This window comes from Anopheles merus, chromosome 3L (genome assembly GCF_017562075.2).
Source record: "Anopheles merus strain MAF chromosome 3L, AmerM5.1, whole genome shotgun sequence".
Lineage (NCBI taxonomy): Eukaryota > Metazoa > Arthropoda > Insecta > Diptera > Culicidae > Anopheles > Anopheles merus.
Genome location: NC_054085.1, coordinates 11,648,572 through 11,673,721, shown reverse-complemented (window position 1 = coordinate 11,673,721; position 25,150 = coordinate 11,648,572). Strand labels below are relative to the sequence as shown.

The following is a 25,150-nucleotide window of genomic DNA, read 5'->3' as shown; positions in this document are numbered from 1 at the left end:
ACACCCATGATAAGGGGACCTGACACTCTAGGGGGACTTACAGGATGATAGAGAAATTCGAGTGAATTGGGTTTACGACCCTTATTGGAGTAGGGGTATTTTTTCTGGAACTGGCCGTTACTCCGGACATTCTGTGCAAAATCTACATCATCAAATGCACCCAACATTTCGATCAATGCACAAACCCTCCTTTCACTCCACTGGTACTGAGGACTCACTGTTATCAGAGTTATCGTTGGTGTGGACTAAGACTTGATAACAGAAACGTTTTCTTGTATAGCTTCCATGAAAAATGACTTTATTGGTAGAAATGTAGGATGCATTACGCCAACTCCAGAGCAGAATTTCCCCCAAGCTATGTATGACATCATATACTGAACAATGGAGAACAATTGTAACGAAAGATCACATCTCCCACTCGAAATGACTTCATGAATTTAAAGAGTTCGCAAGAACCAGTGAGTGAGCGGGTGACATCGCTCGGAAAAGAGGTTAAATGTTAAATTTATTCCATTAGATTTGTCATTCCAGCCGGTCCAGGGGGAGGGTCCGTCCGTCATCGACTGTTTATTGGATGGAGAAACGGAATGAAACAATGAAACGTTAATGTTTCTTTTCACGCTGAAAACAGTGTGTTACGAGAAGCAGCAAGCTTGTTATGAGTGCAGTTTTTGGGTAACTCTCGAAGGGTGAGAGTTTAAAGGGGCATAGAAAAAAGCTTTTTCATTTAAAAAAAAACCCATCGTTGAATGATGTCGATGTCATTCGTTCACTATCAAAGACCCCCTAACAGAGAGGGAGAGAGAGAGAGTCAAACACAGTGTTGCACAATCGACGCCAAACAACATCATGATCAGTCGCACACACACACACACACACTCGCATCACCAGCCCTCCTAAGAGGAGTACACCAAACACAGTCAATTATGTACCGCCCTGCCGGGCCGTTGTCAAGTGGAAGAGGCAGACCACCTCCACACCTCACTCTCTCCTCTCCCTCTGTTGACCGGCACGGCACGGTCACGATCACAATGTGATAACAAACGAAGCAATCCAGCCCCGCGTCCAGCGGTACCATCAACGGCCTTCCCCCGTCCGTGCGATTCGGAAATGATTACCAAATACACAAGCCAGATGGGGAGGGATGGGGCAGTGGCGGTCATCCGGGGCGAGCAGGAGGAGCGCATCGAATCAAACACAATAACCCGGTCGGGCATGATGTCACCACACAGTCGGGGAGGGTCGAGAACTGGGTGCCTGATATGCTGCTGCTACACTCACACAAGCATACTCTATTGCTCTATCTGAGAAGGGGTTGGAAGAATATTCCACATTATACTTGAATTTTAAAACTTTAGTTTGAAAATGAAATAAATTAATTCAAACGATAGATAAGCAAATAAATGTGAACGAGTGATTTGTTTATTTTCACAACTTGTTGTTGTTTGTAGTCGATTTCTGTATGTTATGGGTAGTAAAAGGAGGAGAAGGGTTTGAGCATCATCATCATCATCATCCCCGATGGCCTTGCAGCAGCATCATCATCGGCGGGCGGTAAAAGGTTAAAAGTGTGCACTGTAAACATGCTTTTGGGTGGGTTCGTTCGAATGGAGAGTTCGAGGAGGGTTGGGTTTGCGTTTGCCATGCCTTTGCAACATGATAAATGTTTAACACATTGGTGTTGTTGTGTGTAAGGCGAGCTGTTAACGAACGTTTCAAATAAATCAAACATCGCATGGTATGTGTTTGTGATACACAATTCACCACACAACACACAAATATAAAGGATCAGTTATTTATTGGAAAAAGGAATTTAATAAAACTTTAGACTAAAACTTCATACATCGATGACGTAGTGCTGGGAGCTCCCCGTCGTTGCGAGATCACGAGTTGCCTGAACCAACCGAACCAAAATCGAAAAGACTCACATGACACACACGAGATCTATTGATAGCGATAAAAAAAACACAACTCTAAAGCCAGAGATTTAGCTCTACCGGCAGAGCTTTCGCGAAGCGAGTTACTACTGCTGCCCAAAAGCGGATCCCCTCACAACAACACTTTGGTTCCATATTAGGCAAAGCCGGGGCCTGCATTTCCACCACGTCTGCTCCACTAGCCCGGTTTTGTGGAGCAAGAGAGAACGTGTTTAGCTGTCTTGTTTTTGTTCATTTTGTGTTTGTATGTGAAGAACATTCGCTGCACATTCAGGTGTCCACATTTAGTAGATACATTTATACTTAAGCGTATGAATCAGTTCAGACGTTGCGCACTCTCTGCTTGTGATGAGAAGGGAGCTTGTGCAAAATTAAGTGCATCAATCAGATATTTAAAAATAACGAATCTTCCAAGAACGGTGAGCTCACACCGCACAACAAAACACGGTGTGAAACATTGAACTTTGGCTTCCTTTTTATGGCACTTTGGTTGTGGAATAGCACGACATCTCAATACTTTTTCAGTAAAATTCACAAAATCATCACACAATCTCACAACTGTCAATTATTTCACGCAACTAGCGCATCAGATGTCATTTCAAAAGCCACATAAATGATATCCTTATCAGTTGATATCACAAAACTGGCACCCAATATCACAAACATTGTTTTGTGCGACTTCAGGAACCTTTGAAACGAAATATATATATATCTGTAATCCTATCCTATATTGAAGTTAGCCACACCTTAATCCAACGATGATCAGACCACAGTCGTAGTAATTTCCCTTTCAAAATACTTCAAATACTTCAACGGCCACACACTCCTCTTTCTCTCTCTGATTGAAATGTTTTGGCAAGAGAGCTGTGTGCGGCGGGTTCCTGCTGCTGCTCCTGTCTTTTTTGCCCTTTCTGAATCTGATTTTCATGGTCGTTACTCACGTTGGCTGGTGGTGCGGCGGTTTGATCCATACAACACTCTGCCAAACACACCAATAGAGAGAGAGAGAGATGTTTGTACCAAACAGAGCAAGTGGGTCAGAAAACCGCATACACAAAACAAGCAGCGCGACCTATCTCGCCAATGCAGCAACAGCAAACAGAGTCAGCAGCAGCGGCAGCAGCAGCACCAGCAGCACCACCGACCACCGTTGCCTTTTGCTGCGGCACTTGAGCGTACGAGAAGCGCGGTTGGGATGTTATTTTTAGGCTATGACTAAATCAGCGTTGAATTTGTTAAAGTCCACAGTACGGACTTGTGCGCCGCCGCTTCTCGCCATCATTGCTGAGAGAGGGGAGCTAAGAAAGGAAACGGTAGTGGTTTAGTAGTGTTTGGACCAACAACGACGACGATGAACGCGACGACGCAAATTTTGGATTTAAATTCCCATCATCACTACCATCACCACCATGCTTGCTGCTGCTGCCGGTGCTCCTTAGGGTTGGAAAAGCTGTTTTTGCACGGCTCTATGTGTGAGTGTGTGTGAGTGAGGAAAATGCAGTAAATTTATCGGAAAACGGATTGAAGGAAAACACTTCTTCTTGAGCGTTTGCTGCTGCTGCTGCAGTCTGTGCAATGCGGTGTTGTGGTGCACACATTTAGCACACTTTACGGGTGTGTTGGGCGCTGCTCTGGATGACTTCATCTCACGCTTTTGCGTAGAAATTCAATAACTTCTAGGCTAATCAAATAAGAACCTTATTTATTTGTTGTGCAATCTTATGACTTTCTTGGATTATTTGAAGCAATTTTCCTCATATTATCAAATTTTGACCATAAGTAGTCTAGAAAATGTGCCAACTATTTGAGATAAAATGACACATGTTCTAAGTCGGCTGCTAACAATCGGAACTGATAACATTTAACATATATCGAACAATGTTTTATTTTTTGGTTTTAATTAAAAACACACACTACATCGATTTTCACTTATTCTCGAGCAATGATTTTCCCATGCGCAGACAAAATTTTAAAAAAATTGAATCGTTTCTCAGAAATTCTAGTAAAGATGACAAAACTTATGAGATTAAGTGAAAACTCTATCATGTCAACCGCTAACAGTCTAGAATTGCCATTCTGAGAATAATAACACGGAATTGGTTATCTTTTACAAGATGATCCTAATATTTAAAAAGAATTTAACAATGAAATTTAAGAATTTAACCCACATTTAAGGTATCGCTGAATATCGAGCAAATTTTACTTGTTTTTATGTTTTGTGACATGTTAGTGATTTATGTCGTAAAAGATAAAAAAATTCTATGTGATCGATATTTTATGAAATGTGCCAACTGTATGAGAAAAAGTGATAAAATCTTGAAAATCATCTGCTATATATGGGTTAATATCGAACAGCGTATTACAATAATAATTTATCGGGCACGTCAAAACATGATTTGACTAAACAAGGTATGACAGTGTAAAATCACACAAAACTAGTCTAGAAAGTGTGCCAATCATAGAATATTAAGTGATAAATATTTAATGTTGGTTGTTTACCGTTCAAATTTTTCTATTTATATAAAAAAAAAGTTTAAATTCAGTTTTGTACAAATTGGAACGACCGACAACTTATGTCATTATTTTGTCGTCTCAATTTTCCGTTTCTCGTTTCATGTTGAAATCCTTTTGTGGATGATGTTTTTCTGTTTTTTTATATATAAAAAGGAAAGTTCCATATATATGCTTAAAAACATTTTCCGTACTTACATAATCGCATGTTCTAATTACGTTACGTTTTTATGTATTTCTTCTAAATATGTCCTAACAACCAAATTAACGTTCTTGCTCTAGCGCACACACACGTCACCCACCCTCTGCAAAGACAATCGGTGCAAACGAGAACGTAATTCTTCGTTGCCGCTGTCCCATTTTTGGAGTCACACATTTTGGTCGTAACTCAATACCACCGCATCGTGGAGCAGCGAGCAGAAAGGCACCACCACCCGACGAGCTGGAACCGTTCTGGGGTTTTGCATCGTAAGTACAGAACAGCACACACTATAGAGAGTGAGTGAGCTGAAAAGGTGCTCATATTTCACAATTACAATTCCGAAATAATCCAACACCGCTCATCCTCAGGGGGGCGGGTCGGTGCATCATCTGAGTTGCTCACTGAACGCAAGTGTCTTGTCGCGTGGGGCCGCGTGGGCGCAAGACCGTCAAGATCGGATGAATAATCAAAACCATCAGAGAGTACGCTCACATGCGCACACAACACATATGGTCAAACGGAAACTACTGAACAGCAGCAGCAGCACAGCAAAAGGGGTAAAAAAAACGGTGAAGGAAGACCCGCACAGTGTGACACCAAAAACGAGCGCGCGCGGGCAGGAAATGACCCATCCAATACAGCAGCGACGAACGAGAGCGTCCCGCGACTCCTCCAGCAGCAGCAGTAGTAGTAGCTCGTCTATGAGGTGATTGAATATTCTAATGAGGCACAGGTTCGAGTTGGCAAACAGAGAGAGACAGAGCGTGCAACGGAACGGTGGAACATTTGTTTTATGTTAGACATTATTTGCTTATTAGCACCACCCTCCGGGGAGGCGTTTGTTTCTATTTTGTGCCACACGTTCGCACACGGGCAGCAGCACCTCTCCAACACACCCCAACAAACCGAACACACCCGACCACTCGACAAGCACACTGCAGCAGGAAAGGGTGTGGTCTCATGGTGGTTCATCAGGGCCATCGGTGCTTCGAACGGTTTCGATGGCGTGGCGTTCGACACTAGGTCATAATAATTACGACAAACCACTCGGCCGGCCTGCAGTACCTTCTGCACCTTCTGTCAGAGAAGATGATGTCCCACAGGTCTCAGGGAATGGTTGGAAACAATATTATTATACTTCCGAGACGCTTGAAGGAAGGCAATGAGGAGCTAATTACCACACATTTATTGACAGCGTAATGTCGGATAGTAGAAGGCGTTAAAGTAAACAAATCATCGCAGCAGCAGCAGTCGAAGACGTTCCAAGGATCATGGTTCTGATGGTGTCACACAAACATTGCTGGATTTTTTCTATAACGTCTTATAAGCTCTCTTCCTGTTTTGCAAGAGTTTGTTTTTTTATGTGCTAAATTAATGAAGATTAACTGTCGCATGACAGTTACGGTTCGCCACACACCACCACAACACTCCCTCCTCCTCTCAGTGACTCACCCATCCCCTCACATCTTGTTTAAATATTAAACCACCTTTTGGGACGAAAATGGGAAGCGACGACCAGTCTCTCTCCATAGTTTCTTATCTTGGCATGTCGGCGTTATAGCTTGCAGGTATTGAGGGATAGTCTTCTTCCCTTTCCCTTCTGTCCGTTTTCTTCTGCTATGGAAAGAAACCTTACCAATACCGGCCCGATTATCTGCACCGGGTTTCTTTTCATTATTTGGACCGAAAACGGGAACACATGAGGAGGGCGTAACAGAGGTGTAGAACAGATTAGATTTCGTTGCGGAGCGGCCCCATCGCAAACTCGAAACAAGTAACATAGCTTCTTTAGCTCGGTCGGTTGTTGTGGAGGCCCGTGTGTAAGCAGAAATCACAGAAATCGATGGTGGTGATGATGATTGGAGGATATGGGGCGAGCCATTTATACCAATGGTGCTCTGACCTGACCTCTGCTTTGCGTGGTTGAACTAGTTACGCAAGATGGTTCGAAGGGCAACCAAGGGAAAAAAAGGAAACATGAGGGAAGATGGCTTCTTTGCGAAAGTTGATTAGCAGCAGCAGCAGCAACGAGGGTACGGGGGAGCTCGGTTGCAAGCAAGCAAAACAGGCAAGCAAAACTATTAATTTAATGAATGATGCGTGGCACAGGTAGACGAAACCATAAAACCAGTTTTTTTTTTTTCAAACAAAGCCGTTTATAAAACACGCTAGAGCCATAAACCACATTTTTTCGTATTATAACTTTATGTAGACTTTGGTTAAAGGCCAAACAAAACCGGAAAACACCATTTAACCAAAAGGTTGAAGTTAGATTTGAACTCACGATCCTGTGTGTAAGAGTCCGCTCACTTACCTACGGCTCTATTCAGCTATTTACAATGCTCACTCTTAAAAGTCAATATGTATCCCTGATTCGGAAGTGGTTTAACCTGACTAAATCTGATTAGTGAGCCGAATTACTTTTGTCCGCTGAATGAATATCTTATCATAAAACAAATATTTTAAAATTTTTTGTTTTTTGCATATTTCTCTTTTAGCAAAACAATTTAGACATGAGGTTGTGCATACAATCAACATATAACAGTACCTCAAACATTGTATTGTTAAATACACACAAACACAGTTTGTTTAGCTATTTTTTATGACTCTTCGTTGACACAGCACTCGCAGCGGTTCGAATTCAATTTAGGAGTGTTCCCACACACCGTACTACTTCAAACAAAAGAGATAACACTGGCGAGGGCGAACATTGATTACGACCGGGGGGACAGCATACCCACCCGCAAATGCACTTCACAGACAGGCGCACACAGAGGCTACGCAAAGCTGGTGACACTAATGCACTCGGTGATACGGGCCCGATGCGGACGACAGTGTGGGGAAGCAAAAGCAAGTCTAGTCAGTGACATCATCATTAGTGAGAAGTCCAGTGTTGCCACCCCTTAAACCTACACCAGTGCACGCCCTTCTTACGTCCTCACTGTTGCCAATAGCAGGAAAGTGTCATTTGAATGACAAATCTCGTACGATTACAAATTATTGTACAACAGCAGATAAATTTATTCAATAAAAATCTATATGTAATAGGAAAAAATATACTTTTAGTGTCAAATTGATTAGTCAAGGTTTGTTGTTACTTCAATGTTAGAGAATCCTCTACCTGCTCATACTAAACACAAGATAGGTTACAAAGGCTGGAAACAATTTCTGAGGATGCAAAAAATAATTCCAAAATCAAAATGTTCTATCCCGCGTGTCTCTACTGCGCATGTGATGGAAATGGCGCCAGTGTGTGACATCATGTTTGTGTGTATATCTCTCCCTCTTATCCTGTGTTTCCTGTGGCACAAACACACAAACACACAGGCACATATGCTCTTCCGGGATATCCTTACTGTCTGTTTCTGGTGCACGATAAAAGCACAATGAACTCGCAGCAGGTTGAAAGGTTACGTCAGTCCAGTGTCAGATTCATATATAATTTACACCAAAAACCTCTACAAACTTACGGTGAGATATAAAAGACTAGAGCTGGGACACACAGCACGGTGGGAGAGAAAGAACATTTAATGGGTCAAACGATGTGATGACCTCAGGGTTTGGGTTTCTGATTACATCAGTGCGGTCCGGGAAATGTCTGCATTCTAGAATAAGTCATTTTTATTGATGTTTTCTTGTTTTTTACGCTCAAATTACACGATTATAATTAGAGTGATCACCCGATGTGTGGTCACGATTTTTTGTTCACCAAAACAGGCTTACTAGAGCGCAACCAAGCGCTCCAATAAAATGTTATTACTTCCAACAAAATGAATGCCTACGCGGAGCGCAGCAAAAAAAGCGTCTTTTCGCTGTAGCATAAAGAACACAGCGGTCTTCCTTCGCCCAGCCCAACAAGTGCGTTTCGAAATCGATGTTTTATTTTTATTTCCCGCTCCCCGGGGATGAAACGGGGAGAATACGAAGACATCACTGTGCCCAAGGAGACATCATCGACATATCAACATCATCATCGACAACAGCACACAACGATAGAGCTCACATGTTCTACACTGCTCTTGATGGTGGGATTCTCAGCACCCGACAGAGCTTTACAGCTCATGTGCTCTTCCTTCGCTTGGCGTTTATATTTGGTATCAATCCAGAAGTACCACACAAAACCGTACGTCACCGCATTTCGCCACTAGCAGCAGGCGGTAGCTTCTCCACGCTTTGCCAATCTTTACACATCGCTTTCTTGCTTGCACCTCCGGCGGTCAAGAGTGGCATCCCGCGCGTAGGGTCAAGTGGCGACGGCGTCAGTTACGAAAATAAAACACTACTAGATACCATCGATACCGCACCGCGATGATATGGAATTGAGTTTTATGGTTGTAGTGGCATACCATTCATGTAAGGTTTGTAATACACTTCAAGAAAAAAGAATGAGGCTTCAAGTCGTCGAAGAAAGAGCAGGTTTTAGAGCCGCCTAGAAGTAACTTTGTTAGTCGTATCCGTTAGTGGTTTTTTCCGGTCAATTTCCTTCTACACCTGCTATCATAAATTTTATTTTCATAATCCATCTGGATGGTCCCTATTCCCAATTCCAACCAAAATGCCGCAGGATGAAGCGTTCCTTATTTGTTCGGTATATTTCGGCATTTTCTTTCAATTTCCATATGATTGCACCTGATATCACAAATGATTCCCCAAATTCTCACAAACATCACAACACAAAAAATCAATTCCTTTGACATATGGAGCCGAGATTTTATGTTCAAACTTTAGTATGTTGTTTACATTATCATGTGCCAAAATTGTGAATTCAACTGACCAATGATAGCACACCGATACTGATTATAAATGATTGCTGCTTATTGTCTATTTTGTGATTTTGTACTCACTCTTTGTGATTTTGATCACTTCTTTTTGTGAAATCAACTGAACTTTGGTGTATTGTCACAAACATTTGATCAAAACTCATTCATTTTAAAAAAGTTTTCCGATTGTTTAGAAATTAAATTCAGTTCCTCCATTCTTTTGTTTCCATCTTCAATGCACGCTCAAATGCTTTGTACCATGGATCTGCCCCTTTGGCATTCATGTGTTCCTTTGTAGCATAAAATCAAATAAAGCTTCCTCCCCCCACCACACATGCCCGCATAGACACACAGACACACGACGTTCGCATAAATACTCCGCTTAACCCCAATACGTTTCCCTCCGGCCGTGTTCTTCACTTCCTGTCATAGTTTGACACCTTGACCAACTATACCTTTCTTCTCCTAGCCCATCATCATACCCTAGCCCTTCCATGAAATATCACACACAAAAGGCACACAAAATGCGGATGCGGCGGAGGGCTTTGCACGCTTGAAGAACCACATGGCCAGTTAGATTTGGTGTTGGTGGTTGTGGTGGTGTGTATGTGTGCCTTCCCATTCCCGATAGTGTTTAGAAACGAAAGTTCATTTGCCCTTTCGGTGCCCTTTTGGGCTAGCGCGACCGTTGCTGTGGGGTGTTGTTTTATTTTACACCCGCGTTTGTTTGCTTGGTTTATGTTTGAATGGAATAAAAAAAAACTCAACACTATCTGCAACATGCGTTCGTTATGATGATATTGCTGTTGCAGGCGAATCACACACTTTGACATGAACGCCTCAATCTAACAACTACTTTTTTGTTCTGTTATTGATTTCCTTGGCAATATTTGTAGAAGAAAGTTCGCTAAATAAATCATTTTTAATGTCGCAATGAACATCTGAAGCGTTGCTAATGGTGCGATTCTAAACAAGAAATGGCTTTGATTCATATTTTTTTTTGTGAAAAACAAGTCCAAAAATAATATCCTTTTTTCAATATTAATATAAAACATGCTCATTAGAACAAATGAAGGTTTCTCTCTCTCGAATCAAAATGGTGTTAATGCACCGTGTCACATGTGCATACACACACACACAGGCCAAACATAACCGATGAGAAGCTACGCATGCCAGCGTGAGTGATTATTATGGCGTGTCGGAATTTTCCCCTGGCCAGAATCGCAGCCAACCCCTCATATACTTCCGCCGGCCCATTTTCTTCATGATATTTTCATTCTTTCGCGTTATTTACGGTGTACCGCGACATACGCAGAGCAGAACAGGGAGTGCGCTGCTTTTGAAAAATATTACTACCCGCAGCATACAGGGTTTCCCACGATTTATTGGTCGGTTCCCATCAATTTTTGGTGGGTTCCCATATTTTGTTGATGCGTTCCCACGATTTTTTGGTCGTTTCCCAGAATTTTTTGGTCCAATTGTATTGATATCCAATCGGAAAATACCAATAAATTATGGGAACGAACCAAAAATCTATGGGATACGACCAAAAAATCGTGGGAACGCAACAAAAATCATGGGAACTGACCAATAAATCGTGGGAAACCCTGTAATGCAAAAACACTATTGTTTTCTCTATACTAGCGCGAGTAGCTGGTTTGCCGTTCCAGCTGGTATTGTCCGTAATACGTGGCACCAACAAGAGCTGCTGAGAAGTATTGTAACGTTTAACGATGATGGAAATGAATGTGTGGGGAATATACAGGGTTTCCCAGGAGTTCTCATAGCTGTGGGACACTTTATTAACTCTTTCTTACGCAATATGAACTTAATGTAATGGTAATTGGACTCATTAGCACCCTTATTGGACATATCCAATAAGAATTTTCAAATAGGATGCCATAGAGTCCAATTTTCCGTCAAATGCAGTTCACTTCTGATAAGAAAAAGTTAAGGGAGAGTCCCACAACTATGAGAACCGCTGGAAACCCCTCTAATGCATTTGTTGATTAAAAATGAAGTATTTAGAGCAATAGAACAGGAAACAGAACGTGTAATAAAGTTTTAAAAACATTCATTTTTTGTTAACAAATACGCAAGAATTACGATCTGTACAGCGGCACAATATGCTCTTATACCGGGCTGGGAAATACCAAACCCACCAAAAGCTTCATTCTCTGCCTGATTGTCGACCTTGTCGAAAGGTTGTTGTTGGTATTGGCTCCTTGCCAGCCCGAAACACGAAAGCAATTTAACTTTTATATCGCCACCCATAGGCCGATTCTGTGACGGTTCAAGCAAAGTATGTATGTGTAAGGGTGTAGCGTGCAGGTTGCAAAGTGTTTCCTGCTCCTGGCGGGCAGGACCGATTATTGGCCAGTTTCGTGACAGGAAGGAAGTTGCAGATAAAAAGCAGTAGGAAGAAAAAAGGGAATAAAAAATCCGGAACCTTTCCGCTCTCATAACATCCACATAGATTCACACATTTGGGCCCGCTCCAAAAGGGCAGAGGACAGATCGTTGTCGACATGAGCAAAAAATTGTGTTTTTGCTAAAGAGTAGTTCCAGAGTACGTAATCAGTTGGCAACGGTTTAAGGGTGTACTAATTTGAAATTAGTTTCAGCTTGTGTAATGGAGCTAATTTATGGACTTACTTCTCTCCAACGAAAATAACGTTTTTGAGAAGATTCTAAAATGTTGTCTTTATTTTTATTAGTCCAGTACAATATGGGTTTTCATATGCTGGACTCAGCTACTGATATAGAGCACCATTTAGTTCAGAGTGACTGAGACAGGTCATCATTATTTAAACTGGCTTCTTGGGCCAAATTTTGGTATGTTGGTCAAAGCATTAAAATAAAATCGGACGGTCCAAATCGATTTTTTCGAACCGAATAAAGAGTTGAAATGATGTTTATCTAGTCTTGTTGAGATCTCGGTCTCAGGTTAAAATTTGCCATAGTTGCTTCATCTGACTGTTATCTAAATGGCTAATTGAAGCAAGTATCATTATTGAACTGTGCAAACTATTTCTACGAAAAAGGTCACTTATTTCTTCTTCTACCTAGCGGAACGTCCTACACGGACTCATTGGCCTATACAGGCTTTCTTGACTTACTAAAAGAGCAATTATTTTGGCGAGGAATAGCCTCATAAAGCCCTGTTTTCCAGCTCAGTTTTCAATTTGAACAGCATTAATCAAAATCTTAAAGATGTTTTTCAACAGCTGTCATTATTTGTGACAGCTGGACTGTTAAATAAAACCTCTATCGATTATTGAATAATGCCATTCACATTAGAAACTGACCCGGAAAACATTGTAAGCTATCTTGAGCTTATAAATTGGTCTTCTTCTTCTTTTATATTTTGGAGAGACTTCCAACGGAGTTCTTATGCCCCTTCTTTTAAATTGGTGCCTCGTGTATGGTGTATTAAAGGGTTTCCAAGTCACCCTTTCGATTGTGCATATCGTTATTCATCAGCTTCAAGATGTTTTTCAACAGCTGTCATGTGGTATTTTCTTTAAAAAAAAGTCAGTTCTAGCACATGATAACAACACCTCACAAAGAACTGTCAAAAATCAGGTGGAAGAACTGAAACATTATTGTGATGCAAATACAATATTTGATAGATGTCGAAAAACATCTCGCAATCAATGAAAAATGTTGTCGATGTCATGACATGGAAAGTAGCGCTTGTGTAATGTTTCTCTATTTCCTTTGCATTTTTTGTTGTTCTTAATAATACAAGATGTAAAATGTCCAATCTGAATGTAATTACATGCATTTCTTGTGGTTTAAAAATATTTAATTAGCAGTAAACCCGTTAAGAAAAATGCTTTCCATAGGTTTTAATCTGACGAAAAGCTGTTAGACAAATAAACGGTCTCCGTTTGAGCCTGGCAATGCAAATGTCCTTCCTCTCCAGTTAGATATGTCAAACGAGAGACAAATAGAGATGTCTAATGCGGATCATAATAGAACATCAGAATTTTTGGCACATTTTTTTTCTTTTACACTTGAGTCACATAATTGGCCCCAAAGTCTCTATAAGCAAAAAAACAACCAACCAACCTCTAATTTGCCTTCTGAAAAAACATTTTTGTCAAATATAAAGTTGCATAAACAAACTTAAAAAAACTCAATCGATGATTCTGAAACGAATTCCAATCAATTTTCCAATTTCGTTCGGAAGTTGCTCAATTCGACTACGAAAAAAGAAACCGATTTACTGATAAATGTCACAAGGGCACAACGTTCCTGTTCCTTCCTTCCTGCTACAAGGATAAGATATAAAACCTGCCTTAGAGTTTCCTCATGGTTCCGGAGGGATTAGTCATATCGTAGAAAAAAGATATAGCTAAAAATGTAGCAAAAGTCTACCACCCTCCCACCAAAACACGGAACGGCAAATCCACGGCGATATTTGCGTGCTTACGTGCCGTTATCTATTTTTTAACTTGCAAAACAAAGAAGTGGAAAAAAACAAACCACTAACACACATACACATACACAAACATATTTATCTTTGTTGTGCCCAAAGTCAACCAAATAAACAGAGGACACACGAAACCGCAGAGCCACCGACACGACACGTCCGGATCGAAGCGCTCACCTGACCGACCGACCCACCAACCTCAGGAGCTAGTTAGATGGGTTCTCGTGCGAACTTTGGAACGAACTAGGGGGTTCATCGATTTTCAGCGATTTTGTAAGCGCTACATCCACTTACTTCCTGTTGCATATCCTCGCACCACAATTGGAGGATATACGCAAACGTTTCCTTCCGCGAAACCACGTGTAAGTAACATTAATCAGATTTCCTTAATGTTTCCTTATCCTTACGATCTTATTTTTGCAATCAAGAAAAGCGAAAAAGTCCATTTGTCTGGGTGTGAAAATCATTTTCCAAAAACAAACGAACGAAAAAAAACAACAATTTCCCCCGCGTAAGCAGGGCTGCGGATACAGAAAGGAAATGAAAATAACAACACCAAGCACGAAAAGAACTCCTTCTGGGTGACACGAGAGAGTGAGAGCGAGAAAGGGAGAGAGGAATGTGTATAGAAGAAAAAACGCACACACACTCACTCACTCACACATCCCAAGCGGAACGAAACTGCGGCTGACGGCAGCAGCACGTCGCGATTGCGCAATCTACCGGCAAAAGCGCGCTCTCTCTTTCTCTTTCTTGCTTGCGCTCGCACTCACTCACAGCGCTTCATGTGCAAAAGAGCGATAGAGAGAGAGAGAGAGAGAGCGCGCGCGCTCCATCCCTAGCAGCAGAGGTGGACACGCACGCACTTTACGGTGGAGAAATTGGAAGCAGAACCACGATGTAAGTGTGCGTGTGTGTATGTGAGCCGTTCCCTACCAAACACCAGCACGTGTGGCTGTGTGTGTTGTGCTCTGTTCGGTACAGTCTGCGCGTTTTCTTCTTCACTTTCCGTGTGCGGTGTTTTATTACACCTCTCGCCCGTTCTATATTGCTTCTTTCACTTCTTCATTGCACCATCATTCACCTCGCACCGCCCGTTTTTGCTTCCCCTTTTTCTTCTTCTCGTTCGCTTTTACCCTCTCACAGTCACAGACCAAACACAGTATCACTTGTTCACCATTTACCAGCAAGGGGGGAGAGCCCAAAAGTACAGCACTGTGGTGTGTCTGTGAGGGTTCTGTTTCCTGTCCTGTGTGTGTGTCACTCACAGTTGCGCGCGTTTGCTTTTCTTTTTCTTCGTTTTGTTCTCTATAAATTTCACACACCACATGACGAGTCCCCTTTTTCACTGCATCAGGAGACAACTTCACTAATACTCATTGACCAGGGTAAAACATAAAGTAACCAACAACTTACACTAAGCACTAAAAGTCAACTGGAGGAGTTGCTCCAGAATATTCTAACTCATCGGACACTAATTCGAAAAGAAAATACTTCTCACCCGAGAAAAACGAGTCCCGCTTCACACAACACACACACACGGGCACGACACACTAATTCGATGTGGCGCTGCTGCTGTATGCGTTCCTTACCGGATCAAAAACTGCTCTGCACACGCATTTTAATGCATCCCGACTGAGCGATGTGTGCGATGGAGAAGCAGCCCGCAGCTTTCTCTCGTCGCTAATGGCGACCCCTTTCGATCGTTCATGGTCTCGCTCTTGCTCATACACAAATGGGAAACGCTCCCGCTCTAGCACGCTCTCCACTCTCGCTCGCCCCAAAACACTTGTATGTTTATCTCTCTCTCTTTCTTTGCACGGGACTGCTGCTGCTGCTGCCGCTTTGAGGTCAAATTCATAAAAACAGAACCCCAAATCTCTCGTCGTCTCCACACAAACTGTAAACGGCGCTGTTTCGCCCATCGCTCGCTCTCATTCGCTCCTGCACAGTCACAGCGAGAGCAAGAGAGCGCGAGCGAACGGGTGAAAGATCCACGCAGAGCACCGCAAGGGAGCATTTTTTTTGTTCGTGTTCCCTTGTCGCGTTCCAAATCGTATAGATGTGTACGTGTGTGTGTGAGGTTGATTGGTCAAATGAACCGGTAAATTGCAAACAGCAAAACGAAAGCAAAATGTAATTCATTTTGTATTTCATTGCAAATGCAGTTAAAATGAATTCGAATTTGAATAAACTTCTATTACGCTCTTTCTTCTCGCTCTCCTTTTCGCTCACACACACATAGCGTCGAAGTAACAAAAGAGAGAATGAGAGAGCGCAGCAGTAAAAGATGAGCGATGATGTCATCAAGTAAAATAAAAATATCCCATCATTTCTCGCTTGCTCGCTCTCACTTGCGCTGCTTGCTCACGCGTACGGGCTTTTTCCGCAATCGGGCGCGCGTGAGGGAGTGAGCAGGCAAGCAAATTGGAATGAAGATGGCGTTGGAGTGTTCGCGTTTGGCTTTTTGATAGACGACGACCGAATTTCTCTTCCCTGTTTCCTCATTTTCACGCAATAGCACACACACACACACAACCACTCCCTCGGTCGACCCATTTGATGCGTGTTGTTTTCCCACTTTGCTTTCGGTCTTTTCCCGCGGGGCTAGAAAACCCTCTGCTAACGGTACAACGTGTAAGGGAAATGGATGAAAGAGCAGTTCATCTTCATTTTCCACCTTCTCCCGTATACACTACACAGCCATACACACACACAAACACACACACAAAGGGGGGAATAAAAACCTGCCTAAATAGCTCGTATGGGCGTTGCCGCACGCCGCACAGCATTAGACGTCAACAAAAACCGTTTTGCGTTGGGATTTTTTTTTTCTTTCCTCACTATTTCACCAAATTTTCTCTACTTTTCTCCACAATTCACACAAATGCACACCAACGTTTTGGCTGCTCTTCCGTGCGAGCGTGTGTCGCGCGCTGGCTGCCCTTTTATAACTTCACTTCAAGGCTTTTCGCCACAGAGTCGTCGACTTCCACACACTCGCAAAGCGCATCCGGCAGCACGCAGTGAATTAAACGCACGCGCACGCAGCAGCAGCAGCAGCACCCCAAAAATCTTCGTTGGCGTTTTGACCAAAGAAAATTCACCTCCCTCCTTCGTCGCGACCTCGCTCACACACCCCAACAAATCCACCAGTTTCGCCACCTTGTGGCGGAAGAGAGATGCGTCGTTCGTGAGTTTTCCTCCCTGTTGTTCCTGGGAAGGTTTTCTTTTCCCCCAGTTTTTCTTTTCCACCGTTCTTTAGAGCAGTCACAGACAACACACACACACGCACACACCCTACCGGAAAAACTCATTTAAGGTTGCAGCGGTCCTGCTCAGCCTCAGAACACGTCCTGTTCCGTCTCTTTCGTTCGCAATTCAGCGAGAAAAGTCTTTCCCATTCTTTCTTTCTCTTTCACGCTCTATCCTCACTTCTCACTCACAAACCAGTTACCGTCTCACTCGCACCCGGGGTGTTGAAAATGGTGTAACGACAAGCGAGGCTGCTCTCGCCGCTCCCTAAAGGGAATGGAAATCGCGTTTTCCTGCCTTCCCCCTTTCGAGGCGAGAAAAATCGATAATTTGACGAAGAACTAGGGAATGCTCTGCGTTTTTTTTTCTCTCGCTCGAGATGCGATAGGAGGAGGCTCGTTCCATATTTTTTTTCGTATTTCAAATTCGATCTCCCATTAAATGAACACACAAACACACACACACACACTCACACACACACTTGTAAGTTTCTTCTCACGCATTTTTCTCACTAAAGCGAAGACGGCAACGGCGACCCAAGGGCTACTTGGTCGGGAGCCAAGCGTCAGTACATTTTTTTTACCTTTCTCAGGTCATTCGAAAAGAAAAGCACAGCCACAACAACAACAAAGACGAAGGCGAGGGGAAGAAAGAAGCAAGGGGATCCCAAATTTAGGAGCCACCGTCTGGCGCCTTCAGCGCACACACACACTCACACACACACATGCACACACTTGCACAAAAAGAGCAAACGATTTTAGCTGAATATGGGGAAAACGAGCGACGGTTTGAAGTGAACTTATTTTTTTTTTCAAATTTACCTTTTTCGTAATCTCTTCCTGCCGGGAAATTGAAGAAGTGCTAAAATATCTGCTCTGCTTGTATAGAGTACACCGCTACAGATTTTTTTTTCTCTTAGGGCGCCACGCCACACCACTACACTTTGAACCGCCCCGCCGCACACACTCGCAGAACGACGGCAAATTTTCTTTCGCTTCCCGTTTGGCCGCCTGCAGTATGTATGTTTTCCTGATTTTGCTGTACAATTGGATCACTTTTTTAGCTACACTTTGAACCACACACAGACACACGGTTGTTGCACTACTTTACGGTTTTCTTTCACTTGATTTTTCACTTTTTTCTCTCACTCACTGATATCTGTGCGCGACGAACAACGCCACCGTTCTGCGAAATTGGCTGCTACACACTCCGAAAGCCCACACCGAAATGAGCCAGAGTGCCGTTTGACAATTACATCGGAGGGCACTTGCTGCAGTGAGAGCGAGACGTGCTATGCCGCAGAGCGGTGCATTTGTGGGAGTGTGTGCGTGTGATGAACGGACCCAGCTAACATTGGCTGACAGTTGGCGACAGTCAGCGGAGCGTTTGCAATACCCAACGAACGAAACGAGATTCAGCAAAGTTCAAAAACTCAGAGTCAAAGTGGATATAAAAGAGGTGTCGTCATGTAGAACATATGACAATGAGGGCTTTAGAAAAAAAGCAGAAAATAGAATCAACGGTAGTTGTAAAATTGTTTACATTTGATGAACATTCGTTCAGCACTAAAAACTTTATACAGACGGTCCCCGAGATACACGGTACCTCTTATACGCGGATTCGGAGATACGCGGTTTTCTAAATTTGACAATTCTTTGAGCAATTTGTACTGATTTGACACATCAATTGTCAATCGCCAAATAATTTCCGTTTTGATCGAATGTTAAAAACTATTTTAACTAAAGGTTTAAAACTGTTACATTCAGTCAGAATCATATCAAATAATTCATTAAGTGATTAAAACCGCCCCCAACTTGAAAATTTACACGAAATTTGTGATATTTTAGCTACATTTAGATATTTAGAAGTCACGAAGTTCGACTTACGCAGCAATTTGAGATACGCGGTATTTTGCGGCCGTTTTCGGTCCCCATTAACCGTGTATCTCGGGGACCGCCTGTACCAAAATTTTAAAATCGGCTTTTTCTCGTTACAGTGCGGCTGCTGCCTGTAAATTCCCAAATAGCCAGCTCGTACTTTATAGCTGATTTGAGGCTGTTTAACGAAAAATCGTTCCAATGTCGTACTTTGTGGCTGATTAAGAGATAGACGGTACTTTGCGGGATTATGGAGCTTTTTAACAGGCACATGGTACTCTCAGGAACCTTGTAGCTGATTAGACTGATGTGTATGGTTCACGATGGAACTTGAAGGCTGGTTAAGAAAGCGTACCGAACTTGGTGGAACCTTATAGCTTTTTAATGCATGACATCGGTACGAGGTGACCCCTGTCAAAGTGTCAAAGACTGGTGCCGTCGAGATGATTGACTTGCTGCTGTCCAAGCTAGTTTAGTTCATTGAAGGAGGAATATTGAGTGAAGTGATTGTGATTGTACAGTAATTTGTGTGACATTTTGTATAATTCATGAATATTAAGGATTTAAAAATATACACATGTACACAAAAAAACAAATCCTGTTGTTTATTTCATCAATGACGCTTGCTTGAAAATAAAACACAAAAAAAAATCTCCAGTACCCTGGCATAAGGAAGCTGCTTAAGCGTTGTTTGAAAGACCCACACACTTAAAAATATTTCACGACCTCGGTTAAAAAAACTGCCGAAATCCGTCGGCTCTTTCGATTCTTGCTGATATGTCAGTTGAAAAAACCCAGTAGCCGAAAATCAGTACCATTTAAAACTGAAATATCAGTTAAATAAAAATTTGAACCGAAACTCGGCAACACAACATGCCGAGCACATACGTTAACACTGCTGTCACCGAGATAATCCGTCAAAATAACCGAGAATTCAGCTTTACTACTTGGATTAGCCGAGGCTCGGTATTCTATCTGTCATTCGCCATTCTGTTAATTTCGTGCTAATGAAACGAAACCCTTTCGGAGTGAGTGTGAAGAAATTGATGTAAAATAAAAAATGCAAAAAAAAAGTGAAAAAGAGTCTCTCAGTGTGAAAAAAAGAGAATCAGTAGCGTGCGATCGAGCACAGGTATGAAGCGGGGTTGGGGCTAGGAAACTCCATCAGCGCACGCAACCGGTGCTCTTCAGAGCGTCGCTCGGAGCAGTCCCTATTTAAGGATCAGATGTGGAAGCTAATCCGGTTGGTTCAACCTTTGCCAGACCGTTCAGACCTCCAGGATTCATTTCCGGTCACCTACACGAGGTTAGCATCAACACTCGATCACATGAAATCTAAAAAGGGTTTACTCAGACTTGTTTCACTCTGCCCGCTTTACAGAACCGTGCCTGTACCAGTGCCCGCTCCTTGTCCGGCTCATTTTCCTGTACCGGTACCACATCCAAACGCTGTGCCCCATCCGGCGGTTGAATCGGCGCCTGTCCCAACGCTTTCCATCACATAAAAAAACCCATTTGATACGCAAATAAAATCACTAAAATAAAAATAAAATGTTTTTATATTTTGCCGAAATCTCGATTTGTTCTAACCGAATATCTCGGTTAAACGTAAACGTCAAAACAAAATGACATTAACCGAGATGTCGGCAACAGAAATTTAACCGAGATCTTTGCCGAGATCTCAGTTGTGCAGATCTCGGCAAAAATTAACCGAGATTCGGCAAAAAATTTTAAGAGTGCACCTAGAACTTTGATGCTGTTTAACTACTGCAAAAGGCGAATTAGAACAGCGATCTTTAGCGTGCCAAAATGAGCTGCTTAAGCAATTGTGGCTATTTGGGAATTGAAGTTCAACCAGTGAGTTCAGACTGTAGTGAGTAAATGGCTGTACTGCGGTACCGGTAATCAGTTCTTTAGCACAAAAAACTAATAAACTGGTTCATTAACAATATTCGACATCGACTCATCATAATTCCAACCGAAAACTTTCAAATTCAACACCACTAAAAATGTTGTATGGGTACAGAAACAATCAGCTAGGAAAAGGTAGCCGTATCCGCCGCTGAAACCAGCCATGTTTACACATCAGCGCAAATTGACAGCGCCCCACACTGACAGTACGTGACAACGCAATCGGTTTCAAAACAATGTTATCGCCAACACAGCAAACTTTGGACTGAAAACGCTGTGAATATTAGCTGAGAAAACGGTCGTGTTTTTTCTTTCCCAGCAGGACTAACAAAAAAAAAGCCCACAGTGCAAAAGTATTCGAGACGCACGAGACCGCACGCCACTGTTGCCATTTGTTGTTGTTTTCCGTTTTCCATTTGTTATTAGGTAGGGTTTTACGTTGTTTTGTTTTGCCCAGACCCAGACCGAGGCGTTGTTATTTAGTTGCGTAGTACCAGTATAGTGCGTGTTCACGTGAGGCAGCAGGATGTTGGACCTGTTCACGATTTTCACCAAGGGTGGCATCGTGCTGTGGTGCTTCCGCAGCACCAACCAGCTCTTTGCCCCGTCAGTAAATGCGCTTATTAAGAGCGTCATCCTACAGGTAATGTGCGATTCCTTTGGCCGCAATTCCCGTGGTCAGGCAGCCAATAATTGACAGCTTTTCTGCCTCCTTTCAGGAACGTTCCGGCGTGTACGATCACGATGGCCTGTCGCTCCAGTACAAGCTGGACAACGAGTTCGAGCTGGTGTTCGTGGTCGCGTTCCAGAAGATACTGCAGCTCTCCTACATCGACAAGTTTCTGAGCGATGTGCATCTGGAGTTTCGCGACCGGTACAAGAACGATCTGCGCGTCGACAATCGCAATTACGGGGCGGACTTTGAGTTCGGAGCCGACTTCCGGCGCATCCTCGAGCGGGCGGAAAAGTGGGGCCGGCAGCAGGCCACCATGCCCAAGCAGATGCGCAGCTACGAGGATTCGGCCAAATCGAAGAAAACGGTCGCCTCGATGATTGAGCGCAAGGGCGAGGAGAAGCCACCGGCCGGGGCGGGCAGTGGCAGCAAGAAGTCGGTCAAGATAGCGGAGAAGAAGAAGGCGGTGAGTGAGCTGCTGGCGGACAGTGACGGGATGGAGGCGCCCCGTTCGCCCCGGTCCAACGGGGGCCCGCCCGAGCTGGGCGAGGATCTAATTATGGAGAGCCGCAAAAAGTTTGCGGAAAAGATGAAGGGCGGTAGCGGCGGCGGTGGCAAGGGCAGCAAGCTGGAGAAGCAAAAGTCGCCGAAATCGCCGCAGCAGCCGCAGAAGGGCAAGCAGATGCGCGTGTGGGATCTGGGCGGCAACACGAAGGATCTGCCCAACCTGGACCGCAGCAAGGACCGGCCGGAGGACGTGAAGAGCGACTTCACGCCGAACGATCAAATCATTGGCAGCATGCGCGGTGGCATCCGCGATCTGGACGTTGAGTCGGACAGCGAGGAGGACGATGAGGACGAGGACGAGGAGGAGGAAGAGTACGAGGAGCAGCAGCAGCAGCGTGGTGGCAAAAAGCCGTCCGCCTCCTCCCGCGGGGGCATGTTTTCCATGTTCAAGGGGCTGGTCGGGTCGAAGAATTTGACCCGCGACGACATGCAGCCGGCGCTGGACAAGCTGCGCGACCATCTGATCGGCAAGAACGTCGCGTCGGACATTGCGCAGAAGCTGTGCGACTCGGTGGCGGGCAAGCTGGAGGGGCGCGTGATCGGCACGTTCGACACGATCGCCACCACGGTGCGGAACACGCTGACGGAGGCGCTGGTGCAGATACTGTCGCCCAAGCGGCGCGTCGACATACTGCGCGACTGTCTGGAGGCGAAGCGGGCCGGCCGCCCGTTCGTGATGAGCTTCTGCGGCGTGAACGGGGTGGGCAAGTCGACCAATCTGGCCAAGATTTGCTTCTGGCTGATCGAGAACAATCTGAGCGTGCTGATTGCGGCGTGCGACACGTTCCGGGCCGGTGCGGTCGAGCAGCTGCGCACGCACATGCGCCACCTGAACGCGCTACACCCGGCGGAAAGGCATGGCGGCCGCAGCATGGTGCAGCTGTACGAGAAGGGGTACGGGAAGGATGCGGCCGGCATTGCGATGGAAGCGATCCGGTACGCGAACGATAGCAAGATCGATGTGGTGCTGATCGACACGGCCGGCCGGATGCAGGACAATGAGCCGCTGATGCGTGCGCTCGCGAAGCTGATCAAGGTGAACGAACCGGACCTGGTGCTGTTTGTGGGCGAGGCGCTGGTGGGGAATGAGGCGGTCGATCAGCTGGTCAAGTTCAACCAGGCGCTGGCCGACTACTCGTCGAGCGAGCGGCCCCACATCATCGACGGCATTGTGCTGACGAAGTTTGACACGATCGACGACAAGGTCGGTGCGGCCATCTCCATGACGTACATTACCGGGCAGCCGATCGTGTTCGTCGGCACCGGGCAAACGTACACCGATCTGAAGGCGCTGAACGCGAAGGCCGTTGTGCATGCGCTGATGAAGTAGGGGGGCTACTTGAAGGGCGGTGGTCAAAGGGTTCATATCTCCCCGGTGGGTTCATCCAATCCTTACACATGCAGCTAGTCACACAAACACACACCCATTCATTTCACACAAACAACTGGATAGAAACCCTTTAATGGCAATGGTTACCATTAATTCCAATTTGAATTCCACACACAATCCAATTTCGTGCAATCGTTTAACCGGAAATCACCAAGCGAACACCCACACAGCTAGCCGAATCTAGATAATTAATAGTTGGGAGAGGAAGCGGGAAAGGAAGGTGTATTAGGGCGAGCGGGGGTCGGCGATGCCCCCATCCCCACAAACCAATTCGGAGAAGGGGAGTGATTTTTTTTTCTTCTACGGGGTACATTCGGGAAAAAGGGAAAGAATGTCACGACAAAATCAAGGATCTTTTATGAGAAAGCGATAGGAAACAAAAAAGGAGGCGTGAAAAATATATACAAAAAATATTCCTTACAAGCAGCTTTGTTTTTTTTTCTACTTACCTTTCCCCGAATGAATGAGAAAATCCAATTACGCGAAACAGCGCACGGGTGGTTGGCTTATGTTTGGACGATGTTTGTACCGCACACCGCACCCTCCCTGTCGTCCTGGGTTTGTTTTTATTACCACAAAATTGGATAGCAGCTTCATAAGCGTAACAAACGAATTTTCTTGGACATTGTTCTTCCATTTTCTCGCCCACTGTTCCATCCCTTCCATCTCAATTTTCTCGAACGCGATTGGTCCTCCTGTGGGGAGATGGACAATATTCGGCAAACATTTACCTAATGCCGGCGTTATGCTTATGCCAAACAAGGAGGACCCATTCCATAGCCTACTATTATTTCGAACGTTTCTGTAGAGCATTGCCTATTTAATTATCCTCTCTTTTTCTCTCCTCTCTCTCTCTATCATGTCTTCTATTGTGTTTTTGGGGGTTGGCGCATTTTTCCCCCTTTTTTTTTGGTTTTGCTCTAAATTTTGCATTGTAAGAAATTGTTTAAATAACCGTTTTGTTTTTGCTAGCCATTTGTTAAAACATTTGCCATTTTTGGAACCAACACGATTAGCTTTGTTTTGTTTTTGCTTTTGTAATATTTATTTGTAGACGGGCCCAGTAGTGGTAGTAATGGTAGTAGTATTAGTTTTACTTTTGCTTTGCTTTGTAATGAACTTTCTAATAGGTGTGTGTGTGTGCACATTTTTAAATGGTTGTGTAGGTTTTCTTTTGTTGTTATGGGTTTCAAAAACACATCGAGCGCGCCACATCGGGAAAAGCTATTACAATACGCAAGAACACAAGAAGAAAGTTGTTTAATGTTTTTTTGTTGTTGTTGTTGCTAGAAAATGCTTTTAACGGGAGCGCTTTTAAGCTCAACGCAAGCACGGACGAAACGATCGCAGCACTACTGTTGCGAATATTTCGATTAAGAACAGTTTTGAGAGTAAGTCATTCGTTGTCTGAATATTTTAACAAGTTCCAGTGTGTTTTGCACCTATTTTTCATCCCTGCCGCCGTCTAAACCACCATTGCATTACGATTAATTCACCAATAAAGTGGTAGAACGAATAAATAAGAGAAGTAAAAACTTACAGAAAATATATAAATTACACCTAAAAGTCGAAAAAAAGACACGTAGAGAAGGAGTAAAAGAAAAGAAAATGGAGAAAAAGTAAAAGAAA

At 43.8% G+C, this 25,150-nt stretch overlaps 2 protein-coding genes across 13 annotated transcripts in view; one reads left to right on the top strand and one right to left on the bottom strand.

Annotated features, from left to right (window-relative positions):
- The window catches only part of LOC121598658 (spectrin beta chain), a 36,091-nt gene extending 17,735 nt beyond the window's left edge, over positions 1 to 18,356 (bottom strand). For 3 of the 12 annotated variants that reach the window (XM_041925795.1, XM_041925806.1, XM_041925805.1), the window contains exon 1: positions 17,925 to 18,356. The gene's annotated coding sequence lies outside the window, so the exon portion shown is untranslated. Of the gene's footprint in view, positions 1 to 2,683; positions 2,704 to 15,264; positions 15,544 to 17,924 lie in introns of those variants that run through there. The other 9 variants (XM_041925807.1, XM_041925808.1, XM_041925809.1 and 6 more) reach the window with 7 other exon arrangements.
- Positions 18,357 to 21,099: 2,743 nt separating this feature from the next.
- On the top strand, positions 21,100 to 23,944 carry LOC121598661 (signal recognition particle receptor subunit alpha homolog). The gene is made up of 2 exons (XM_041925821.1): positions 21,100 to 21,534; positions 21,611 to 23,944. Exons 1-2 carry the CDS (start codon positions 21,418 to 21,420, stop codon positions 23,459 to 23,461), a joined length of 1,968 nt encoding a protein of 655 aa, XP_041781755.1. The 5' UTR covers positions 21,100 to 21,417; the 3' UTR covers positions 23,462 to 23,944.
- The last annotated feature ends 1,206 nt before the right edge of the window (positions 23,945 to 25,150 follow it).